Here is a 21,516-nt window from a genome sequence, read left to right as displayed (position 1 = left end):
AACCTTGGCAGAGTGTGAAAGTGGAACCTGTAACCTTGAAATACAATGCTGAGAACCCATTTGTCTTTGGTGATCATTTGCCAATTGTGGTAGAAGAGTGCCAGTTTTCCTCCCAAGGGGGCTGGCCAAGAGGGATTTGTTTGGCAGCTGTAGTGGGAAGTCATTGGAGTTGCTTTTTATATGGTTGGGACCTGTCTTCCCCTTCTTTCTGGCCCGAGGCAACCTATTATCGAGGCCTGTAAGGACCTTGTGTTTGACCTCTACCTCTTGGACGTCTGTATCTTCCCCTTTGAGCTCTGTCTGTAATTGGAAAGGACCAAGTCTTAGTTGGCCAGTTTATGCTAAATCTAGGAGGCTGAACCTGTAAGAAATCCTTCATCGTTTGCATAGATTTAGCCTTATCCTCCATTTTCTTTAATACCTCTTCTGCCTTAACTCCAAATAACACATCCTGCTGCAAAGGTGCATCCAATAATTTTGCTTTAACATGATCTGGTAACGTTATGTTCTTTTAACCAAGCATATCTTCTAATGACAGAGCCTGTAACTGCTGCTCTGCAGGAGGCCTCTAGAGAATCAAAACCACATTGCAAAGTATGCTTTCCCACTTGTTCAGCTGCATGCAATAAATCCTGCATTTCTTTATAATTAGGAGGATCTGATTCTGGAAGCATTTTCTGTTTTAACTGAGACAGTAAAAACTGCTGATATTTTAGCATGTGAAACTGGCAATTTAAGGCTCTCATTGCTAAAGTTGCAGATGTATATACTTTCTTTCCCCATCTGTCTAATGCTCTGCAATCTCTGTCAGAGGGAACTGGATTCTTGGCTGATGAGGCCTTACCTCCCTTTGGGTCCCTGAGAAATAGTTTCAGGGTCAGCTACAGGGCTTTTATACAGAAATTTATGTGAGTCAAGGACTCTGTAGTATCTGTCAGGTTTAACAGGGGCTGGAGGTAAGGAATCAGGGTTTAAACTGGATTCAGTATACACATCATCCACAATATCTAACACTGGCGGAATAGCAAGGAGTCTGTTTTGAGGTAATAAAAGGAAGTCTCTGAGCCTTTTCTTGGATTCTGAGTAATCCTGGCCTTCCCAGAGGAAATGCTCCCTCATGGTATGTAGGGTTTCCCCAAAGGACAAGTCCTCAGGCGGTGAGGCTGATGGAACTGATTCCTCAGCATCAGAATCCTCATAAGGGGAAAAGAGTATCCTAGGTCTGAGGATGAATCGGAAGAGATGGACACCTGGTCGGATGAGTCATAGTCTGCATCCTGTCTAGGCTTTTTTTTCAGGAGGGGGATGGGACCCCCTGATCAGAGTGATTAGGTCTTCGGCCATTTTGAGCATTTGTTTCTTAGGCATGGAGGCCTGTCCTGGAGAATGCTGTATTTGTTTCTTAGATTTTAAAGGAGGCTTAGACTTAGCTGAGGGTTTGATGCTTAACTGAGTAGGTCTGAAGACACCCTCTGAAACTGTGGGTTGCTCAGCTACTCCGGATCCTTCTGAAAGGTTAGTCTCGGTAAGCTGAATAACTTGTGCATCTGAAGGCCCAGCCATTTCCACGTGGGAGTCAAAGGCGGCCCGTGGTTCTACAGAAGCGGTTGTCAGGGGCTGCAAAGGCACCTCGCTGAAAACCGGAGAACCGGCGACTGGCCTAGAAGAGGCTTTGTCATCAGTTTTAGGCCTCGGATGCCTATCCTTGTCTTTGCACTTTTTGTGTATTCCGGTTGTCGGAAGTTCCGACGGCATGGTATAATTGAATTTTCTACCAAAATAATGTTGGGCAAAATCAAACCGAAGTTTAATAGTGCGTTTGTTAAACCTAGCACAAAACCGACAACCAGTGACTTTGTGGTCTGGGCCTAGGCATGGGATACAATAGGAATGGAAATCCTTATGAGGTATTTGCTTCCCACAAGAAATACAGTTATTAACTTTTACTGACATCGGTCTGAGGCAAGAAAAGGTTTCCCCAATGGGGTACTTAGCTTTGTAGAAGACTTCGGTTCTGGATTCGGAATGAAAATCTCAGGAGACGGCCGACCAGCACTTGCGAACTGCTTTTGCTTCAGGCACCTCGCGGCAAGAAAGACCGAAGAAAATGGCGTTGGGTGCATCTTATATACCCCTGTCGCACTGACGTCAGGGAGGAGGTGACAGCAACCGACGCCGGACCAAGACTTTGGAACTCAGGCTGACTGGGGAACCGCCTGACGGCAGGATAACCCCAAGTGTAATGACTGCAGCAGTGTAACACGAACATCTGAATGTTATCCTGCTATGCTGTTCTCCCCCTCTCTCTTTCTTTACTGAATGCTGCAATCAATATGTTACTGCTTGATCCATCGCTGCACTGTTGCTCACAATCAAGACACTACTGCTTATTGTATTGATTACTGGAACCCATGCTGTACGATTTGTCTTACGACTATGTTTTTGTGCCATGTAGCTCAGGTTGTGGCTGACTGTGGTTATCTGCATAGTCCACATAGCCAGTTTACAAATGTAAATAAATGAATAAACAAATTACAAATGTGTTGGTATTATGAAAGAAGGAATGTAAGATGCAAATCAGTCAAGGTCCTAGCTGGTAAGGGTTACCACTCCAAGATGTAGAATTTCTGCTTGTGAGCTTTCTAGTTTCTTCTGGAAACCTCCATAGATTCATAGGTTAGTACTAGGCTAACTGCCCTTGTGAACCATTTTAAGCCTAGCCAATTACCCCATATGAGAATCAAACCATGGACCTTGTCTTTGTAAGGTAAATACCTTAACCATTATGTCAGCCTCCCACCAAAACACTAATTTGCAAAGAGGATGTCTAATTGGCTGTACTTCAAAACATGTATCACATAGGTTGCGTGTTTTCTAGACTCAGTTTCTGAAGAACAGTATCTTCTTCACAAGTTTTGTTTCCTTGGCTGACTCCAGTTGTTCAGCTTCTTCTCCCCAATTTTTTTTATCAAATTCATTGTAAGCAGTACAATACAGCATTACTGAGGTAATATGCTACTTTCTAAATTTCTGCTTACCTACCCAGGGTAAGTGTATCAAGTACAGCACTTTAATTTCACTTCAGTCCACAACATGCCAATTTCAAGCAAACCTTTCAAGTCTGTGATAAAGTAACAATATAAGATTGGTCCCAAGATATTCAAGTTGCCCTCCACTCATAGGCTATACTCTATCTAGAAAGTGTGAATTTTAAATTTTTCCCCTGCAAGACATGCTGGCTGGAATAAATCCTGTTATCCATATTTCCCAGAACTGTTGTCTCATTACAGCAACTCTACCTTTACTCTGGAAACCATATCCAACTTTTCTAAATAATGAAAAGTTTGGAGTATGAATTACACGGTCATCCTATTTCCAAAGGAAACAGTAGTTCCCCTCTCACATTATTACCACAATACACATTTACAGTAATAAGAAAATACTAAATTGTATTAATTTACTCTGTTGACCAGGTTAGTCTCACTAGATCATTGCCCTCTTTTTCATGGAAACCTGAGGTGGAATGCATACTGATTAGGAGAAATTTGGCTAGGACACTAGGGAACTCCCCCTACCTCTTTTTTTGATAAATGCCATGGGGTCTTTTCCATTCACCTGAGCTACAACCAATGCAGGCAGATAGGACCTCAGTTTAACAACTCATCTGAAGGACAGCACATTCAGGAGTGCATCAGTCCTCTTCTGCCACACTATTGTGTCAGTATTGGGAAATTAATCCAAGTACCTAATGTGGGAATAGAAACCACAGCTTTCTGAGCTTCCAGCATTAAAGGCAAGTATGCTACCTGATGAACCACTGACAATACAAATTAAAACCGTTTCACAATTCACATTTACCATTTCCTCATATTTATCTGCACCACATGCCATTAATATATACAATTAATATGAATCTTCAATAAGACAGGACAAAAGTAATGTAGTTCATGTATTTCCATAAGCTGCAGTATGTATGCCTAAACAACATCTGGAGACAAGATATTAGAAAGAAACTACTTACTACTTTGTCTGTTAGCTTCTTCTTGATCAACTTCAGCATAGTCTATCAGACAAAAAGTCAGTACAAATACATTAGTTACATATTAAATAACACATGTAGTATATAAAACACAGAGCTATGCAGTTGGGCACAAAGTAAAAGCAATATTATATAAAATGATAATGTGAAGGCAAACACACTCAGTTTTATCACACAGTCACATAATTTGTCTTCCTACACTAGAAAGAGCATGTGAATGGCCGTGGTGGTGCAGCAGTTAGCATTTCCGCCTCACAGCAAGATGTTCTCCGGTTTGATTCTCGGCTGGAATGCCTTCTGTGCGGAGTCTGCATGTCCCCCCTGTGGTCATGTGGGTTTCCTCTGTGCACTCTGGTTTCTTCCCACATCCCAAAGACATGCTGAAAGAGGATTGGATACTCTAAATTGGCCCTAGGTGTGAGTTTGTGCATGTGGGTGCCTTCTGTGGAAGGTTGGGCAGTGGGCTGGCAACTCAGCACCTTAAAACTCCACTGCCAATCATTCTGCGGACCATTGTTCCACTGCGGGGACCCCTAATGGGAAAAGCCAAAAGTAAAAGAAGAAACTAGAAAGAACATGTGGACAGTAAAGTTTTGTGACAATGAAGACATTCGAGACCTGTAATCACATCCATCGCTGTCATAACAGTTTATCTTCTGAAACCATAAAATGCCCTAACCTGACATTTCAACACCTGAAGAGCAGAAGTTTAAGGGGCAGACACTTGCAAAAATAGAACAAATGGAATCTTAATCACTGAAATAGGTAGTCATTTGGCCTGTATTTTTTTTAAAAGGCCAACCCCCCCCACATAATATTAATAACTGGGTATGCTACGTCTTGAATGTAAGCTGGTGCATATCCCATGCAAGACATAATTACATAATTTTTTTTAAACAAGAAATATCTTTATTAAATTATCATTTATGACATAGGCAATCATACATTTATACAAATGAAAACAAGCCATACTAACATAATCTTAGTAGCAAGCATTATTCATCACAAACCATACTGACATAATTTTAGTTGCAAACATTATACATCACTTATAATCTACCCAGTCACTGTTAGTCAAACATTACATAGCTCATTCAAATCCTGCCTTCTTTTAAACCTCATTCCTCCCCTTTATATATTGTTCCCACAATTCCCATTTTTTATGTAATTTGCCCTTACCCTTTTCTAAAGATCCTAATCTCAGTTGTTTTTATCTCTGTTACTATATTGACTATTTCTAGTACAGTTCATTTATTTATTTGATGTTTGTTTACTGGGACAGTCCAACTGGATACACGCCCATTTTCAGTGAGGCCCAGGGGAAAAAGCCCCAAAAGATACAAGTAATAAAAATAACACAGGTTGCAAACTTATTTAGTACTAGCATAAATAAAAAGAACACAAATTATACATAATACATATACAAAGTTATACATAAAAAGCATATATAAAGGAGCATAACTAGTACATAAAAACAGAAAAAAAAAGAATTTATGTCTTACCATAACGTTCCATCTGTGTTGTTCATCTTCTTTCTTGCATCACTGATGGGTTCGGTTTGCAGGAGTTGGTTATTTGAATCTGGAAACTGAAGGGTGAAAGTTCAGGAACCACTGACAAAGAAGGAGCCATTGTAGGATCCGCATGTGTAGCTTCGCGAGGGGCACTACTGGGATTGAAGCTGCCATGAATCCCAGGGCCTGAAAAACTTCCCTTGCTGTAAATTTTGTGTGGCAGAGTATCACTTGGAGCTGGAGCCTCAATTGCTGGAGTCTGTGATTTGGGAGTGACACTAGACAGGACCGGGTATTGAACACTGCTCCAAAGAATTCTATTTGTTGTGTAGGAATAAGGTTTGATTTCTACTAATGTATTGTTATCCCCAAAATGTTTGCCAGAGAGAGTGTACAATGCAGTGCTGTCACCAGAAGACGCTATGTGGGGGCAGTGAGGAGCCAGTCGTCCAAATATGGAAACACCCGGAATCTTTGTAGTCTCAAGTGAGCTGTGACCACTGCCATGCACTTCGTGAACACTCTGGGGGCTGTAGAGAGACCGAATGGTAGGGCATGAAATTGATAATGACTGGCCCCTAGACGGAAGCGAAACAGACCCCTGGAACATTTGCCCATTTTGATGTGGTAATACGCATCCTGGAGACCTATCGAGCACATCCAATCACCTTCCCTTATAAAAGGGAGAATGGACTGAACCATGACCATCCAGAATTCGGTTTGGGTGACAGACTTATTTAAGTTGCTCAGATCCAAAATGGGTCTCCAGTCCCCCTGTCTTTTTTGACACCAAAAAGAATCTTGAGTAGAATCCGGATCCGTGTTGGTCTGGTGGGACTGATTGGATGACTCTTTTTTGAGACAGCTTTATTATCTCTGAAGCTGCTTCTTCCCTTTGACTGGGTGGAACATCGGGAAGCTTTTTTGGAAGATGTGGTTGACAAGAAAGGGGAATGGTGTAACCTCTGGTGATTGTACTCTGCACCCAATGATCGGTGGTAATAGATTGCCAGGCAGCTTGGTGCAGAGAAAAATGACCCCCGACTGCTTCCAGAGGTAAGCGATCGGGCTGTCCAGAGAAAAAAATCCCTGGAGCCTTGGTTACAAGGACCCCCTCTGCCTCTGTAGGAGCATCTTCTGGAATTGTTACCCCTCTGCCCCTGGGGGTATCATCATCACATGCGGCATGGAAAGGACCCTGAGATTTTTTGTGCCACTTTTAACCACTCCTCTGATTCCTGGAGAAGGTACATTGAGGACTGGAAAATCGTAGACCTACAGCAGACATGGTCTTTCCGTCTTGCTCACACCTGGCTAGCGTGTCCTTCACTTTGCAGCCAAAACGGGACAATGCTTCGATGGGAGCATTCAAAAAGGAAGACTTGAAAGGGTCCATGATGTCAAAAGTGCTCATCGAGGCATGACACCTCATAACAATGCCCAAACCCACTGCTCTAGCCCCCCCTTCGGTCGCATGTGAAAGCAACCTCATGGACAAGTTGGAGATCAATTCCAGGGTTGCGATCTGCGAGGCCACTTTGTCCCTGACCTCTTCAGACAGCTGTCCTGCGAGTGTCCCAGAGAGTTCGGAGATCAAGTCCCTCTGGAGCCTCATACAATCTGCCAAATACTTCAGTGACCGTATAGCTAAGGTCCCTGATGCAAAAACTTGCTTGCCAAGTCTGTCCACCACGTGGGACTCCCTGTTGGGAGGGGAAAGAATTTTGTCAGGTCTCGAGGGATCACCTCAATGGAATCAGAGTTATTTCAAGTGTGCTGCACGGTGAGCTGGATGAGCTCGGTGGCAGGCGGGGTCACCCAAGAGGTAGAAGGCCGGGTGCGGAAAGCTTGCAGGAACATGGACTCCTCAGACAAAGGGTTGGAGGGCTTCCAGTCACCTCTCTTTTAGCATTTTCAGGGTGTCTCCAAAGGAGACATCATCAGGAAGTAACCGTGGGGACCCTTCACCATCATTGTAATCCATTTCTTCCATTAAGGACTCCTCAGGTGAGTCCATGTGCTTCTCCATGCATGTCCTCTTTCGAGGGGGCTCCTCAGTGGGGGTCTCTGAGGAGGACTCAGAAGAGTGGGTACCCTGAACAGGGGTGTCCTGTGACTTCTCTGCTCGGTGCCCCAGGGGGTTGGTCTGTGGCAGCTGTAACTCAGGGGGTGAAAACTAGGGTTCTGACGTCAAAGGAGTGCTTCCAGAAGCAAGAGCCCTCTCCATCGTGCGGAAAGCAGGTCTGCCCGAAGAGGGATGGGAGCCAAAAATCAAGAAAGACAACCTTGGGACCAGGGTCACACACCTGCTCAGACGAACCCGCCTGCACGGATGGAGCCTCAAGCAGGATCAGTGCGGATGTGGCTATCGGCACCAAGGACGGAACCGAAGACAAACACAGCTCCATGCCCCAAGCCGAGGAGCCCGCCCCCCAATCCCCAGATTGAGGAAGGACCGGTTCCGCAGGAACGGAAGACCAAAGGGACAAACCCGAGCCTGAGTGAGGTCCACTATAGGCACTGAGGTGATGGGTTTCGACAAGGGAGTCGGAGCAGAAGGTTTCGGAACTGAAATGGTCAAAGGAGGAGTGTAAGAAGGAGTTTGTGGAGAAACCAAACCAAGTCCTGTAGGCGGATGGGGTTTAGAAAGTGTGGGTAATCCCCCTGGCTGCCAAAAGCTGGTCCACAAGAAGCACCACATTGTGTTCTGACAGGCTCCTGGTGGATCTAGTGTATACTCTGGACGGAGAGTCAGATCGGTCAATGAACGGGCTATACATCTGGCCCAGAAACAGATCTATGGAAGGGGAGTATCAGGTCCATGGTGCATGGTTTGCCGGCACCAAAGTCTCAAGTTTCGAGACCGGGAGTAATGGGGTCAAATCCAACTTGGTCGGAAAAACGTTCGGTGCGGAAGTGGCACTCTGAGCAGAAACAGTCTGTTCCAAAACCATAATTGATGAAGTATCTAAGGCGTGTCCTGAGCCGTAGTGGCCACAGGTGCTGAAGTCATAGTAGGCGTAATGAGGTCTATCATCGGCGCAGGAGGCAGGATCGGTGCCAAAGCTGGCACCGGTATCGTAGGTTTTGAGATGCTCAGAGTCGACAGGAATGGAGCTGCAGAGGTAGATTTATGCTCAGAGGACAACTTTGGAAACTTTGATTTCACAGGCTTACCCCGATCACCCGATGGTGAGGAGGGAACCGAGTGAGACCTCTTTTTGTCTTTTGTAGGAGAGGTTGAGACCACCATCACAGAAATGGCCTCTGAAAAGAGACTTAAGTAACCCTTTCAGTATCAGTTTACTTTTGCCCTCATTAAGATTGCATTGACTGAAACTCTGACAAATATCACAAGGAGGTTGCACCGAAAGATGGGGCACCCCCAAAGAGTATCCACAAACATTGTCAGAATCACTATTAGGTAACTTGCCATTACATGAAGCACAATGCTTAAAACCTGAAGTACCTTTCTTATCTGACATTTTGATAGAGAGACACCATAGGCAAACAGTATAACCAGTCAGAACTAATAAGTCAAACACAGTTCAAAAAAAGCCACACAGTTGTATCAGTATAGTGATATGTAGAAGTAAAACAGAAACACCTTACTGAGAAAACACTAACAGGCTAGGAAAGAAAGGAAAATACCAGCTATGGTATTGAAAGAATACCACAAGAGTAAGGGAGGGAAGGCTATTCCAACAATGGTACTTGAAAGTTTACCAACGGTAACAATGGGTAGAGCAGAGAAGAAAGATGAAGGTCTGACAGAAGAAAAACACACTAGAGATACTAATCGCTCAGTAAAAAAGAAACAATCAAAAGTTTTTCACACAAAATATCAAATAAAGTTCCATTTAGCTGAGTGCTCGGTTGAAACACGGCTTTATAGCTATGCGACAAATGAGATCTGAGGTAACAGGGAGAAAGGCATTCTAGGTAGAATCTTAACTCAAGAGTTTTTGGCTGGTGTGAGCTTGTTAAAAAGGCCAACTCAGTTCCGAGGGCACGGAACAATACTGTTGCTATTTCTAGTATGCAATGCACAGTAAACGGTGTAGATGAGGAATGTGGGAGCAAAGAGGTTATTAAGGTGCGAGTGAAAAGGCTGGACAGAGTATCTAGGGACAGAAATTAAGGTGATACTTGAAATGAGTTTATAGGTGAGATAAGTTAGACATAATGTATCAAGTAGACAGAAATACATCTGCAGAGAAAGATAGACAAGTTATGTACGAGAAAACCAATACAGCTGGATGTCAGCCAGGAGTTAGACAAGAGGGAATGACAGTCAGCCAGGAGTTAAGACAACAGCAGAACCAAGAATTAAACAGATACGACTTTGGAAGTATTTTGAACTGTGAGGGATTGGTAGTGGTTAGGATGTGCTGGGGGGTTAAGTTCCAAGTTATGGAGATTCAATCAGAGTAGAGAAACAAGGAGACCATTAGCTTTTGTGACCTGCAGTAGGAGTTTGTCAGAAGATCTCACGTGTCTTCTGTTAGACTGAGGGTGAAGTAGATTATGGAGTACTGGACACTCGTCAAGCTCTTATATTATGCCATGGGCCATTGTACATTGAGTGAGAGGTGATAGACAATAGGTTTAGACTTTGATTTCCATTTTCTAGTAATTGCTTTATGGCAGCCACCACAATTAGATTCTGCAAGCTCTTACTATGTCTAAGCAATTCCGATTCTGCATCACAGCTCAGAAAATTTATTTCTCTAGATATACCAATTTAGTCTGCAGGGAATCTTTAAAGTCTGCCAACTCATTGCACTCCCTGAAAATATATTCCCAATCACCTCTTTTCCTCCACCACACCTTCAATACTTGCTGTCTACCTCAGGAAAAAAATCTCTGGAGTCTAATTGGGGTATAAAAATATCTATGTAAAGAGTTCCAATCAAAAATCCTAAATCTTCTAGATTCTGTTGCACATTTGGGAGACATACATATATCCTCTCAGTGTTTCATTGTGAATTATCTGATCTCTCTTCCCAATCCTTTCTAACCTCCTCTGATTGATTCCTTTAGTTATGATGCAATATTTTATATGCTCTACTAATTATTCCTTTTTTACTGTTCTAGACTCTACTAAAAACACAAGTGCAGGTCTTTCGTTTAGGACCCCCCCATTTCTTTTTTTTTTTTGCCTATACTATGATATCAGTCCTTGATAGAGAAGGCAATCTCTAGCTTGCAGTCCAAATCAATTCTTGGCCTCTTACCACTCTATTACATTTGCCTCTCTATTTGTTACTAGTACCTTGGTTCTTTTGCCAGTTTTCTCCAATAAAGTTCAGCCCCTTCTTGCCTGGACCCCTAATTGCAATCATCCCTATTGGTAGAATCTCCTTTCTGCATTCCTGTGTTGGCTTAGCTCTTAGGATACTTTCTGTTACTTTAAGAATATAATATTCTGTAGGATTGTTGTTACTCTCCTTAAAGAACTTCATCCAAAATCCCAGCCTCTCCTTGGTTCTCGAGCTTCCACCCCGTTTCATCAACATCCTTTCCACTTTGAATTATAGGTTTCTGCTTGTGCTATGTATAACTTAATATTAACGCACAAAACTATGTACATCTTCAAATATTGAAGTTTTACCCTCCTAAATAGGAACAACTGCCCCAAACTGAGAGCCACACTCACACACCTGGGTTAACCTAAAAGAAAGGTTATCCATGCTAAGATGCATGGTACAGCCTCTGCATCTACTAAGTGATGTCTGTTTTTTTTATCTTTATAGCTCTCCCAGCTGGGAAAACACTTGAATGCTTTCAGAAAAAAATATCTCCCAGCCATTTCTTTTTATCAGATTGTCTCCATGGAGACATGAGGACCAAATACAAAGTTGCTACAAAACATAGATTGAGTTGCTAGAAAAAAAGCTTTATATTATTCTATGTTTTTTTCATTTACTTGCTTTCTCTTAAAACTTATTAGATTAAGCTAAGAGCCTTAATCCAGTCATTCTCCTATGCAAGAATGAGAAAACAATACATCATTTTTTCTTTTGTCATGCTCTTTTGACCAAACTTTCCTTCTTTTTTACATTGCAGTGCCTACATTTCTTAAACGTTGAACAAAGAGAAAGAGAGAAGAGGGGAAAAAGAAGAAAAAAAGGAGCACCTGTTTACATTAGTATCTCCATTACACTTAAAATAACTGAGAACACTTTACAGCATGCAAAGAAAATCATGCACTATAAAAATATTAGTATTAAGAAAAAAAATGGCTTTACTTACAGTTAACTTTCACTCTCCTCTTCCCCTCTCCTAAGTATTTTCCAAACATTAATGACATGAAGTAGGGCACATGCTTTAGAGTCCCCTACAAGTTCACCAAATTCAGAAAAGTCCAATATTTCCAGATTTTATTGGTCTGTCATATTTAACAAATATAATTATTACTGTGTAATCCCACAGTTGTCCATTTCCAAGTTACTGGTTTTATTCCAGTTCATCTATATCTCCCAAATCCTGTCTCTGCTTCATTTCCAATGTACTCTCTTATTCTTCTAGTCAACTCTTGTGCTGTTTTATTTATATCAAGAATTTTTCTGTTTAAACATTGGGAAAAGTTTCACTAGTACAGTCTGTCTGTGGTCTTTATTACCAGGAGAAAAAGAAGCAGAATCTCCTTCGGTTTCACAGCTCACTTTTTTATTGCATACACATTTTGTATTTCCTCCTTAGTATGTACTGCATCAAAAATGATTTTGTTCATCCAAGAAAGAAAATTTTGAAGATAGCTGGGTACAGCAGTTTGAATATCATGCCTGCTTCTACTCATCCTCTGAAATAGTGGAATAAATGGATTCCTCTTCTGGCTGATGTACAGTGAGTAATCATTCTCCACAAACACTCTGCTGTCTCCCACTTTTAGTACTTTGCCCTTCTGCCACTTTTAGTAGTTTGTCCTTTTGCCACAGTTTTATCAGAATCCTTCTGCTGGTAGGATTGCATCTTTGAGATTAAAGGTCTAGGTGGCTTTCTCATGGCCAGGTTTGGAGCATACACACAATGTGACCCTTCAATTAACAACTCCTGCTATGGAATACTAGTCCAGTTGCTTATTTGTGCTTTCATAAAATTAACACAGTCTGTTCCTTCCAGCTTCTCTGGTACAGAAGAAAAATCTCAGGTTTTCCCTATGTGCTCTGCCCGCTAATTCTATTATTTTTTTAAACATCTCTTTTTGACAGTCTCTTATTCAGCCAGCCTTTTCTTCATTTCACATGTTACTGGAAGTCATGTTTGGAGCTTGCACTGCTTTTTGCTGAACAGCTGCAGTACTCTTCCTAGTCTGTTTCCCCCACCTTTTGTAGCTGATTTTCCTTCAGATCCTCTGTATTTCTTTTTTCCTATCACCTAGGCAGTGCACTTACTAGCCAGTTACTGAAATTTACCCAGAAGTACAAGTCCATTGGCTTTCTCTTCTGAGTTTCTGTTTTCACACTGGGAGATGCAGAATTAAGTAGTTACTCAATGTGTAGCCATCCTAGAAGTCAACATCATTAGATCATTAACCATTCCATCTTCATTTCTTCAGTATGAGAAACTTGTAACAGTAATGAGTAACTTGTTCAACATATAAGAAATATCTAACCAAGAGTTCAGCAGAACTTCAACAGAATTGTGTCAGCTGTAACACTGCAAGCACACAACAGCCTATGTACAATTAACAGCAGTTGGGTGACATAGTGATGCAGAGTTAATGATATTCTTTCACAACACTTGTTTCTTCAGTTGGGGGTCTTAGATGAGGTGCTTTATCTGTAAAAGCTGCATGTCCCACTATGCCTGTATGATTTTTCACTGAGTGCTCCAGTTTATTCCCACATCCACAAGTGAATTGGTGTGTGTGTGTGCATAGAGTAATAAGCTGCTGCACCATCTAGGATCAGTTTCCCAGCCTTACATTCAACAACTGAACAATTACAAAGACAGGCAGTAAATCCCCACTAGTCCTGAGCTGGATTAAACAAATAATCAAAGAATGAACAAATTTATATCAGGTTGACTATAAAGACAGTTAAATAAAAATCCAAATCTAAAATGATGGGGGGTGGGGGGAGTTACTGCTGTCACCTTTGAAATTCCAGTACTACAACAGGTACCTTCATGCAAGTACATTATCTTACACTGGGAAACACTACTGCATTAAAATAAGAAATGGACCGAATTCCAAACAGTACTGTATTACTAATGCAGAATGAGGGACCATGAAAATAGGATCACTTACAGTACTGTCCCACCAAGACTGGCTCTGGTCCTAGAATGGAAACCTTGCTTGTGCTAGTCTATGAATTCATGACTGGATGTTTAGGATGCAATTTTTTATACACCTTAGAAGAGATGTTTTTAAAGCAAAATGCTGAACTGCTAGCAACTCTAGCAAAATAAATATATCCCAATGATTCCTGTCCATAGATTTGATGCATCTGTCACAATTAAAGACAATATAATGGGCAAGACACATTAACTGGGACTTGTTTCTTTTCCCACCATGCTTGGTTTCTTTATCCCTCCAGCATAAAATGCTAAGGTGATCTGATTTCCTGAAGTATATGGTTCTGCCTACAATATATTTTAGTTGTCTATGAAACTCTTAGGTATGTAACAACCATTTCTTCTTTAACTTCTTCCTAAGGAAACATGTAACTATATTGATTGTTTAAAAGACATAGCTGAAATCACTTTAGAACTAAACAATAAAATGTTTCTCATAGCCACTGTGTCTGACTCAATTACAAGAAGAGTTTCATACATAAGCTCAAAAATCATGAGTGATAGCCCTAGGAAAGCATGTACTGTACGAGACACTTGTCCTCTGAAAAAAATGGTACAAACACAGGCAGTAACAGCATTCCTGCCTCAAAATTCATATTCCACACCAAGCTTCCAAGATGACTGCACACTGATCAATAGCGCAACTTCAGCCCTCCCAGTGTAAAAACAGAAAATGGGAAAAAATTCAATTAATGACTAGTAAGTACACTGTCTGGATGCCAGCAAATAGTAAATTTACAGAATATGAAACAAAACAAAAGGTGAAGAGAAAACACTGAATGGGAAAGATTCTGCAGTTGTTCAGCGGAAAGAAGTTCAAGCTTAAGCTTTGGTTCAAGAGATGGCTTCCAGTAATTTAGAGGAAAAATAAATTAATTGTACTCAGAGATGACTAAAATAAATGAAACACTGAAGTAATAATATATCAACTCAAGTAACAAAAGGTTGGAAAAAAATGGAAGAAGCTAACTAGCTCTTGAGATGAAAAGATGAAACTGCAAAAATCCGAGGGTGCAATGAAGAAAAAGCTGGCTGGGTATGAGGCTTCTAAAGAAGAGTTGTTACAAAAAATAGTAGAGTCAAAAGACAGAGTGCACACAGAAAATCTGAGGTTTTCTGCTGTACCAGTGAAACTAGAACGCACAGACTGTATTACATTTATGAAAGCACAAATAAGCAACTGGACTGCTGTTCCACAGCAAGATTTGTTAATTCAAAGGGCACATCAAAAGTGCATGCTACAGAATTGGCCATAAGAAGACAGTCAAGACCTATAACAATAAAGATGCACTCATACCAGAAGAAAGAGTTGATCCTGATGAAACTGTAGCAGAAGGGAAAAGGATTATAAATTGGAGACACCAGAGTATTTGTGGAAAATGATTATTCAACTCTATACCAAACAGAAGAGAAGAAAATGTATCCCCCCAATTGGGGAATGTCGAGATGGCAGGTGTTAAGATTCAAGCTACAGTATCCAGCTGTCTTCAAAACATTTTTTCCTGGAGGACTAAAGACATTTTTGATGTAGAATAGGCTAAGGAGGAAATAAAAAAATGTATCCAACTAAATGTGAGCCAGCAATTAGTAGGGAACTCAGTTTCTCTTTCTTCTGACAGTAAAGTTCATAGAGAGACATTGCCAAAAACCCTTTCCAAAGTAAAGGGAAAAGTTTAAGAGAGAGAAAAAAACACAGGTGTTGACTAGAAGAATCAGGAGTAGCTTGGACTTGAACCAGAGAATGGTGCTGGGAGATGGAGATGAACAGGAAGAAGACCAGCAGCACTAAAATTAGTGAATAAATGGAAGACTTTAAAGCATCAGTCACATTTGTAAAATATGGCTATGCAAGAAAAAGTGGCTGAAAAAGACTAGACTTTTTTTGACTTTGTTAAACTTCTGGGTGGACTGCAAAGCACATATATCACCAATTAATTAACATTTAGAGGACACTAAAAGGGGACAACAGTAACTTTAAAAATAATAATTTTTGTTCTTAATTAGTGCTTGTATAAAACATTTCATGATATAAACTGCATGTTATATACAGTATAGCAGCTTTGTGTAGTATGTAGTCAGAGGTATTTTAAATGTGGGATAGTCTTTTCAGTGACTACTGTATGTATTAAAGATATTAAAATAAAGAAGCACTTTTTAGTAGTAAAGAATATAAGCTTTACAGTATAACAAGAGATGAAAGGCTGGAAAAAAAGCAAGTTTAAATGCTAATATGCTGTGATCCTGAGCTGCTGGGGTGACGGGTGTGTAAAAGTACATTGTATTATACAGTATGTAGAATGAATGTTTTTACAAGACTGAATGTCTAGATCAATGCCCTTGGCTTAAGCAAAAACATTTTTATAAGCAAGTAGGCTTTATGAATAAGGCAAAATTATGATAGCCATTAAAATGCTAAGTTTCGTACATCTGCAAATATATTAATTTGTTTTTTTCCATTAGTATATACTCAGTGGGAGTTAATACGTTTGCAGCTGAAGGAAGCTGTACATTCTGTTTTGACTGAAACTTTATTGTTGAGTACTCTTCTGTGGCAACTAGCTGTCTACAGGTACAAGCAATAAATCTTGAGAGTTATGAACATTCTTTGCTAAGGGAATTGCAAACTTTAAAGGTAAAATGGCAAACAGATCAGGAGAAAAATAAAGTCTGAAATTATGGAAACTGACTAAGAGACAGCAACCTCCTTAGTAGCTTTAATACTTTAAACTGTATAGTGTTCTAATAAATGCATTAGTTATACTTAAAGCTAGCTGGTGCACTTTTTCTTAAGAATAAAAGTTGATGCTTTCTGAAAGCATACAATCTGTTTTTCAAATCTGGGAGGGGAGTAGAGCTAAAAAAGAGCAGACAGCAATCAGTGGAAGTGTGAACACAGACTGTACCTTGCATTTTAGCAATGGCAACTTTAATTTTAGGTTAAGTAGCACCTATGGGTACAGCTGATGATTTGGAGCAGTTGCTCCTATCTGGTGGGGTAAACTTCATGTTTTGAAGATGCACACAGTTTTCTGTGTTCTAAGTTATTAGGGGATGGAGGTGTTTAGAAAATGTGTTTAGTTTTTTGTTTGAGGGTCTTCATTTAAACAAAAAGTCTTAAAATGTATGATATAGGTTCAACTGGGGATGGATATTCAGCGGAATATCAGGGACAAAGGAAAGGGGTAGTAATTATACTAATTGCTAGAAGTGCTCCAACAGTGACAGAAGGGGGGAATCAATCATGGTAGATTTCTGGTAGTAAGGGGCTACTGGCAAGGGACGAGGTTTATGCTGATGTGTATTTATATCATAGCAAAAACTGGTACTATGGAGCTTAAGGAATTTTGGGGAGAAATACACAGCTTCCAGTAGGGAATATTACTTACATGTGGGGAATGGAACTTGATTTACAATAGTGAGAATGTATCAGGGGGACATAGAAGGGAAATAACAGAAGAGGGTAGACTTCTGAAGAAATTTATGAAATATTTGTTATGGGAGGTGTGAACTGAATCGTAGGAACTCTGACAGAATTTACAGATTATTCCCCAAGGTACAATACCTGGGTTAGAATGAACAGAAATTCTATTTCACAAGAATATTTGAATTTAACTGAAAGCTTTGACACACATCCAATAACTATTTCAGATCATTTACCAATAAACACTAAGTTAAAATACAGGGTAATGAAGTAAAAATGAGGTACTGGTGTTTTCCTACCTACCTCCTAAACATAAAGGGATTTAAGGAATGGGTATTGGAAATTATTTGAGTGTTATTAGGGAAGACAGAAATATCTTCAGAAGTTACAAGTCAGTAGGTTACAATAAAAATGGAGTTTAAAATGGAGTACAAATAAAAAGAGAAAGCGATGATGTGGTTAAGCAATAACAGGAATTATTAGAGGGGATGACAAATGTTGGAAGTATTGCAGAATAAGGAGAATCTCACAGAATAAAAAGAAGTGCAAACGCAGAGTGCTAAAGAGAAAATAAGGGATTATCTGGATAATATAAACATGTTTAAAAAGATTGCTGTAAAACAAATATTATTTTATAACAACTCCAGAGCACAAACAGTTTTAGCATGACAACTTAAGCAGAAGAAAGTAGAAATGGTTGTCACAAAACTTAGGGAGCATACAACAAGAAAAATAACCAAAGATCCTGTTATAGGTTTTAAAGATATTTTGGAAATTGCATGAAAATCTGCATAAAGCAGAGAAATGTGGAAATAAACAAAGAGCACAAATGGAAATATTTATGGAAGACTTAATTATGCCAAGGTTAGAAGAAGATGGGGCTCAATTAACAGTTAAGATAGCAAGAGATGAGATAAAAATGGTGACACAATCAAGCTTCAGGAAAGTCTCTAGGAAAAGAAGGTACTCCTGAGTAAGTTTGGAAGTTAGAAGAAAGAAAGTTATAAAGACCTGGAAGACTTTGTTTAACCGTATTTTAAAAGGAGGGGAATCATCATCTTGGAAGAAAGCTATGGTGGCTGTATTACCTATGACCTCCTGGACCCAGTTTTATACAGACCCATTTCAATTTTAAACCATGATTATAAAGTTTGTATGTCTGTACTAGCCAAAAGAATGGCAAAGGTGTTGCCAAAATTGATAGATATGGATCAAAAATGGTTTTGTGAAGGGGAGGCAACATTTGGCAAAATTAATAGAACAATGATGATCCAGAGGGAAGCAGAATGTAACAAAATACTGCTGTTCTTGGTCAGTCTTGATGGGTACAAAGTATTTTTCAGAGTAAGCTGGGATTTTATGAGTAGGGCAATGGAAAAGTACAGTTGTGTACACTTACCATAAATGTAGATGTTTGAGTGTATTCACTGTTGCAGTCATTACATTTGGGTAATCTGCTGGCAGATTGCCCTTAGTCGGCCTGAATAACAAAGTCTTGGGTCCTGCGTTGGTTGCTGTCTCCTCTTCCATGACGTCAGGTCGTCAGGGGTATAAAACATGCAGCCGACGCCATTTTATTCAGTTTTTCTTGCCCCAGATGTCAGGTGCCCCCCAAATGAGGAGCAAAAAAAAAAAAAAAAAAAATATATATATATATATATATATATATATATAAACAGCAATATATAAAAATGCATTTTTGGCAATATAAACTTTACCTTCATCTAAAAGCAAATACACCACAAAGGTTTCAGAATATAGTGAAGAAAAGAGAAGTTATAGAAAAGGGGGATGGCAGGTGGGTAACCCGGACTGCAACAGTGAATACACTCGAACATCTACATTTATGGTAAGTGTACACAACTGTATTATGTTCTTCGTGTTTCACTGTTGCAGTCATTACATTTGGGTAGAATCCCAAAGCTATGGATGGGATGATGGAACTAAATAGCATTAGGAGCAGCTAAAAGGCCCTGCAGAACTGGAGTGGCAAAGCCTGCCCTGGATTTGGAGAAGAGAGGCAAATGATAATACTTTGTGAAGGTATGAACAGAGCTCCAAGTAGCAGATTGTACAATGTCTTTGGTTGGAACTCCTCTGAGAAAGGCTGCTGAGGTAGAGGCAGCCCTGGTGGAATGTGACCTGATTCCCTTGGGCACAGGTTTACCATGGTGCAAGTAGCAGAAACAAATGCAGTGGCTTACCCACTTAGAAATAGTCTGCTTTGATATAGCCTTCCCCTCTGATCCTGAAGCAAATACCACCAGTAGTTGCTCAGACATTCTTAATGATTTGGTCCTGTTTAAGTAGAAAGTACAGTTGTGTGCACTTACCATAAATGTAGATGTTTGAGTGTATTCACTGTTGCAGTCATTACATTAGGGTAATCCTGCTAGCAGGTTGCCCTCAGTCAGCCTTAATTCCAAAGTCCTGGGTCCTGCATCGGCTGCTGTCGCCCCTTCCCTGACGTCAGGTGGTCAGGGGTATAAAAGATGCGGCCGATGCCATTTTCTTTAGTTTTTCTTGCCCCATATGTCAGATGCCCCCTAAAAGGGTAGCCACAATTTATATATATATATATATATATATATATATATATATATATATATATATATATAAATACATATATATAAATACATGCACCAGTATAAACTTTACCTTCATCTACAAGCAAATACACCACATAGGTTGCATAAATCAGAGAAGGAAAGATAGGTTCCATCAGAAGAAAAAGGGGATGGCGGGTGGGTAATCTGGACTGCAACAGTGAATACACTCGAACATCTACATTTATAGTAAGTGTCCACAACTATACTATGTTCTTCGAGTTTCACAGCTGCAGTCATTACATTTGGGTAGAGTCCCAAAGCTATGGATGGGAAGCTGGAGCTAAACAGCATTAGGACCGGCTATGAGGCCCTGCAGAACTGCAGTGGCAAAGCCTGCCCTGGATTTAAAGTAGAGTGGCAGATGATAGTAATTTGTAAAGGTGTGCACTGAACTCCAAGTAGCAGCCTCTAAAATATCATTGGTTGGTACTCCCCTGAGAAAGGCTGCTGAAGTGGCTGCAGCTCTGGTTGAATGTGGCCTAATGCCCTTAGGCACTGGCTTGCCATGGTGTAAGTAGCAGGAACGAATGCAGTGGCCTATCCACTTTCAAATAGTCTGCTTTGAGATAGCCTTTCCTTGTGATTCTGCAGCATATGCCACTAGCAATTGCTCTGTCTTTCTGAAAACTTTGGTTCTGTCCAAGTAGAATCTAAGATGTCTGTGCACGTCCAAAGAATGCAGAATTCTCTCCCCCTTGTTCTGTGGATTTGGATAAAAAGTTGGCAGATTAATAGTTTGGTTAAGAGCCATACTGGACACCACCTTAGGCATAAATGTTGGGTTTGTCCTCAGAGAAACCCTGTCTGGATAAAAAAAGATAAAAGGTTCCACAGCCATGAGTGCCTGTAGCTCTGAAACTTGTCTTGCAGAAGTCATTTGCTAGGAGCAGAGCTGTTTTCCAAGATAAAACTTTATATCAGCAGTAGCAGCTGACTCAAAAGGAGGCAGGGTGGAGTTTTTCCAAGACATAGTTGAGGTCCCATGCAGGCATTGGTGATCTCCTTGGAGGCCTTAAATTTTTGGCTCCTCTGAGGTACTGTTTTAATAAGGGATGAAAAAAGATTGGTGGCTCTGTATTGTAATGAGCCGAAATGGCAGAGGCATGAATTTTAACAGATGAAAAAGATAGGCCTTTGTCCAGCATCTCAGTTAAATATTGCAAAATCTGAGGAATATTTGGCACAGCTGTATTAGTTCCTTGTGCCTGGTTCCAAGCACAGAATCTCTTCCATTTTCCAGCAAAAGATTTTCTAGTACTAGGCCTTCTGGCCTCCAAAATAACATCAATCACAGCTTTACTGAGAGGTGTGCTTTGTATGACTATATTATCCGCCATGCTGCCAGGTTTAAAGTCCTGAGTTGGCTGTGCAGGATCTGATTGTTTTCCTGGGACAGTAGATGAGGTATTTGAGGTAAGGTCCAAGCTGGGCATTGAGACAAGTTCTTTAGGATTGGAAACCAGTAATGGCAGGCAGAGCCTGGGGCAATCAGTATCATTTTTGGCTTCTCCTGTCTGACCTTTAGGAGTACCTTGGGGAGGAGAGGCAGTGGGGGAAAAGGCATATACTGATAGGTTTTTCCAGCTGAAAGATAGGGCGTCCACTTTCCATGCTTGTCTGTGATAAGTCCCT

General features: G+C 40.5%; 1 protein-coding gene across 1 annotated transcript in view; it reads right to left on the bottom strand.

The window, feature by feature from the left end:
- ZER1 (zyg-11 related cell cycle regulator) overlaps positions 1–21,516 on the bottom strand; it is a 1,037,134-nt gene that overhangs the window by 504,144 nt on the left and 511,474 nt on the right. The window contains exon 10 of the mRNA XM_044058124.1: positions 4,022–4,063. Within this exon, the coding sequence (XP_043914059.1) occupies positions 4,022–4,063 (42 nt within the window). The remainder of the gene's footprint in view (positions 1–4,021; positions 4,064–21,516) is intronic.

The sequence above is a fragment of the Protopterus annectens genome, chromosome 16.part0 (assembly GCF_019279795.1).
Source record: "Protopterus annectens isolate FY-2018-M chromosome 16.part0, PAN1.0, whole genome shotgun sequence".
Lineage (NCBI taxonomy): Eukaryota > Metazoa > Chordata > Ceratodontiformes > Protopteridae > Protopterus > Protopterus annectens.
The sequence above is the reverse complement of the archived record's forward strand: the minus strand, read 5'-3'. Positions and strand labels throughout refer to the sequence as shown.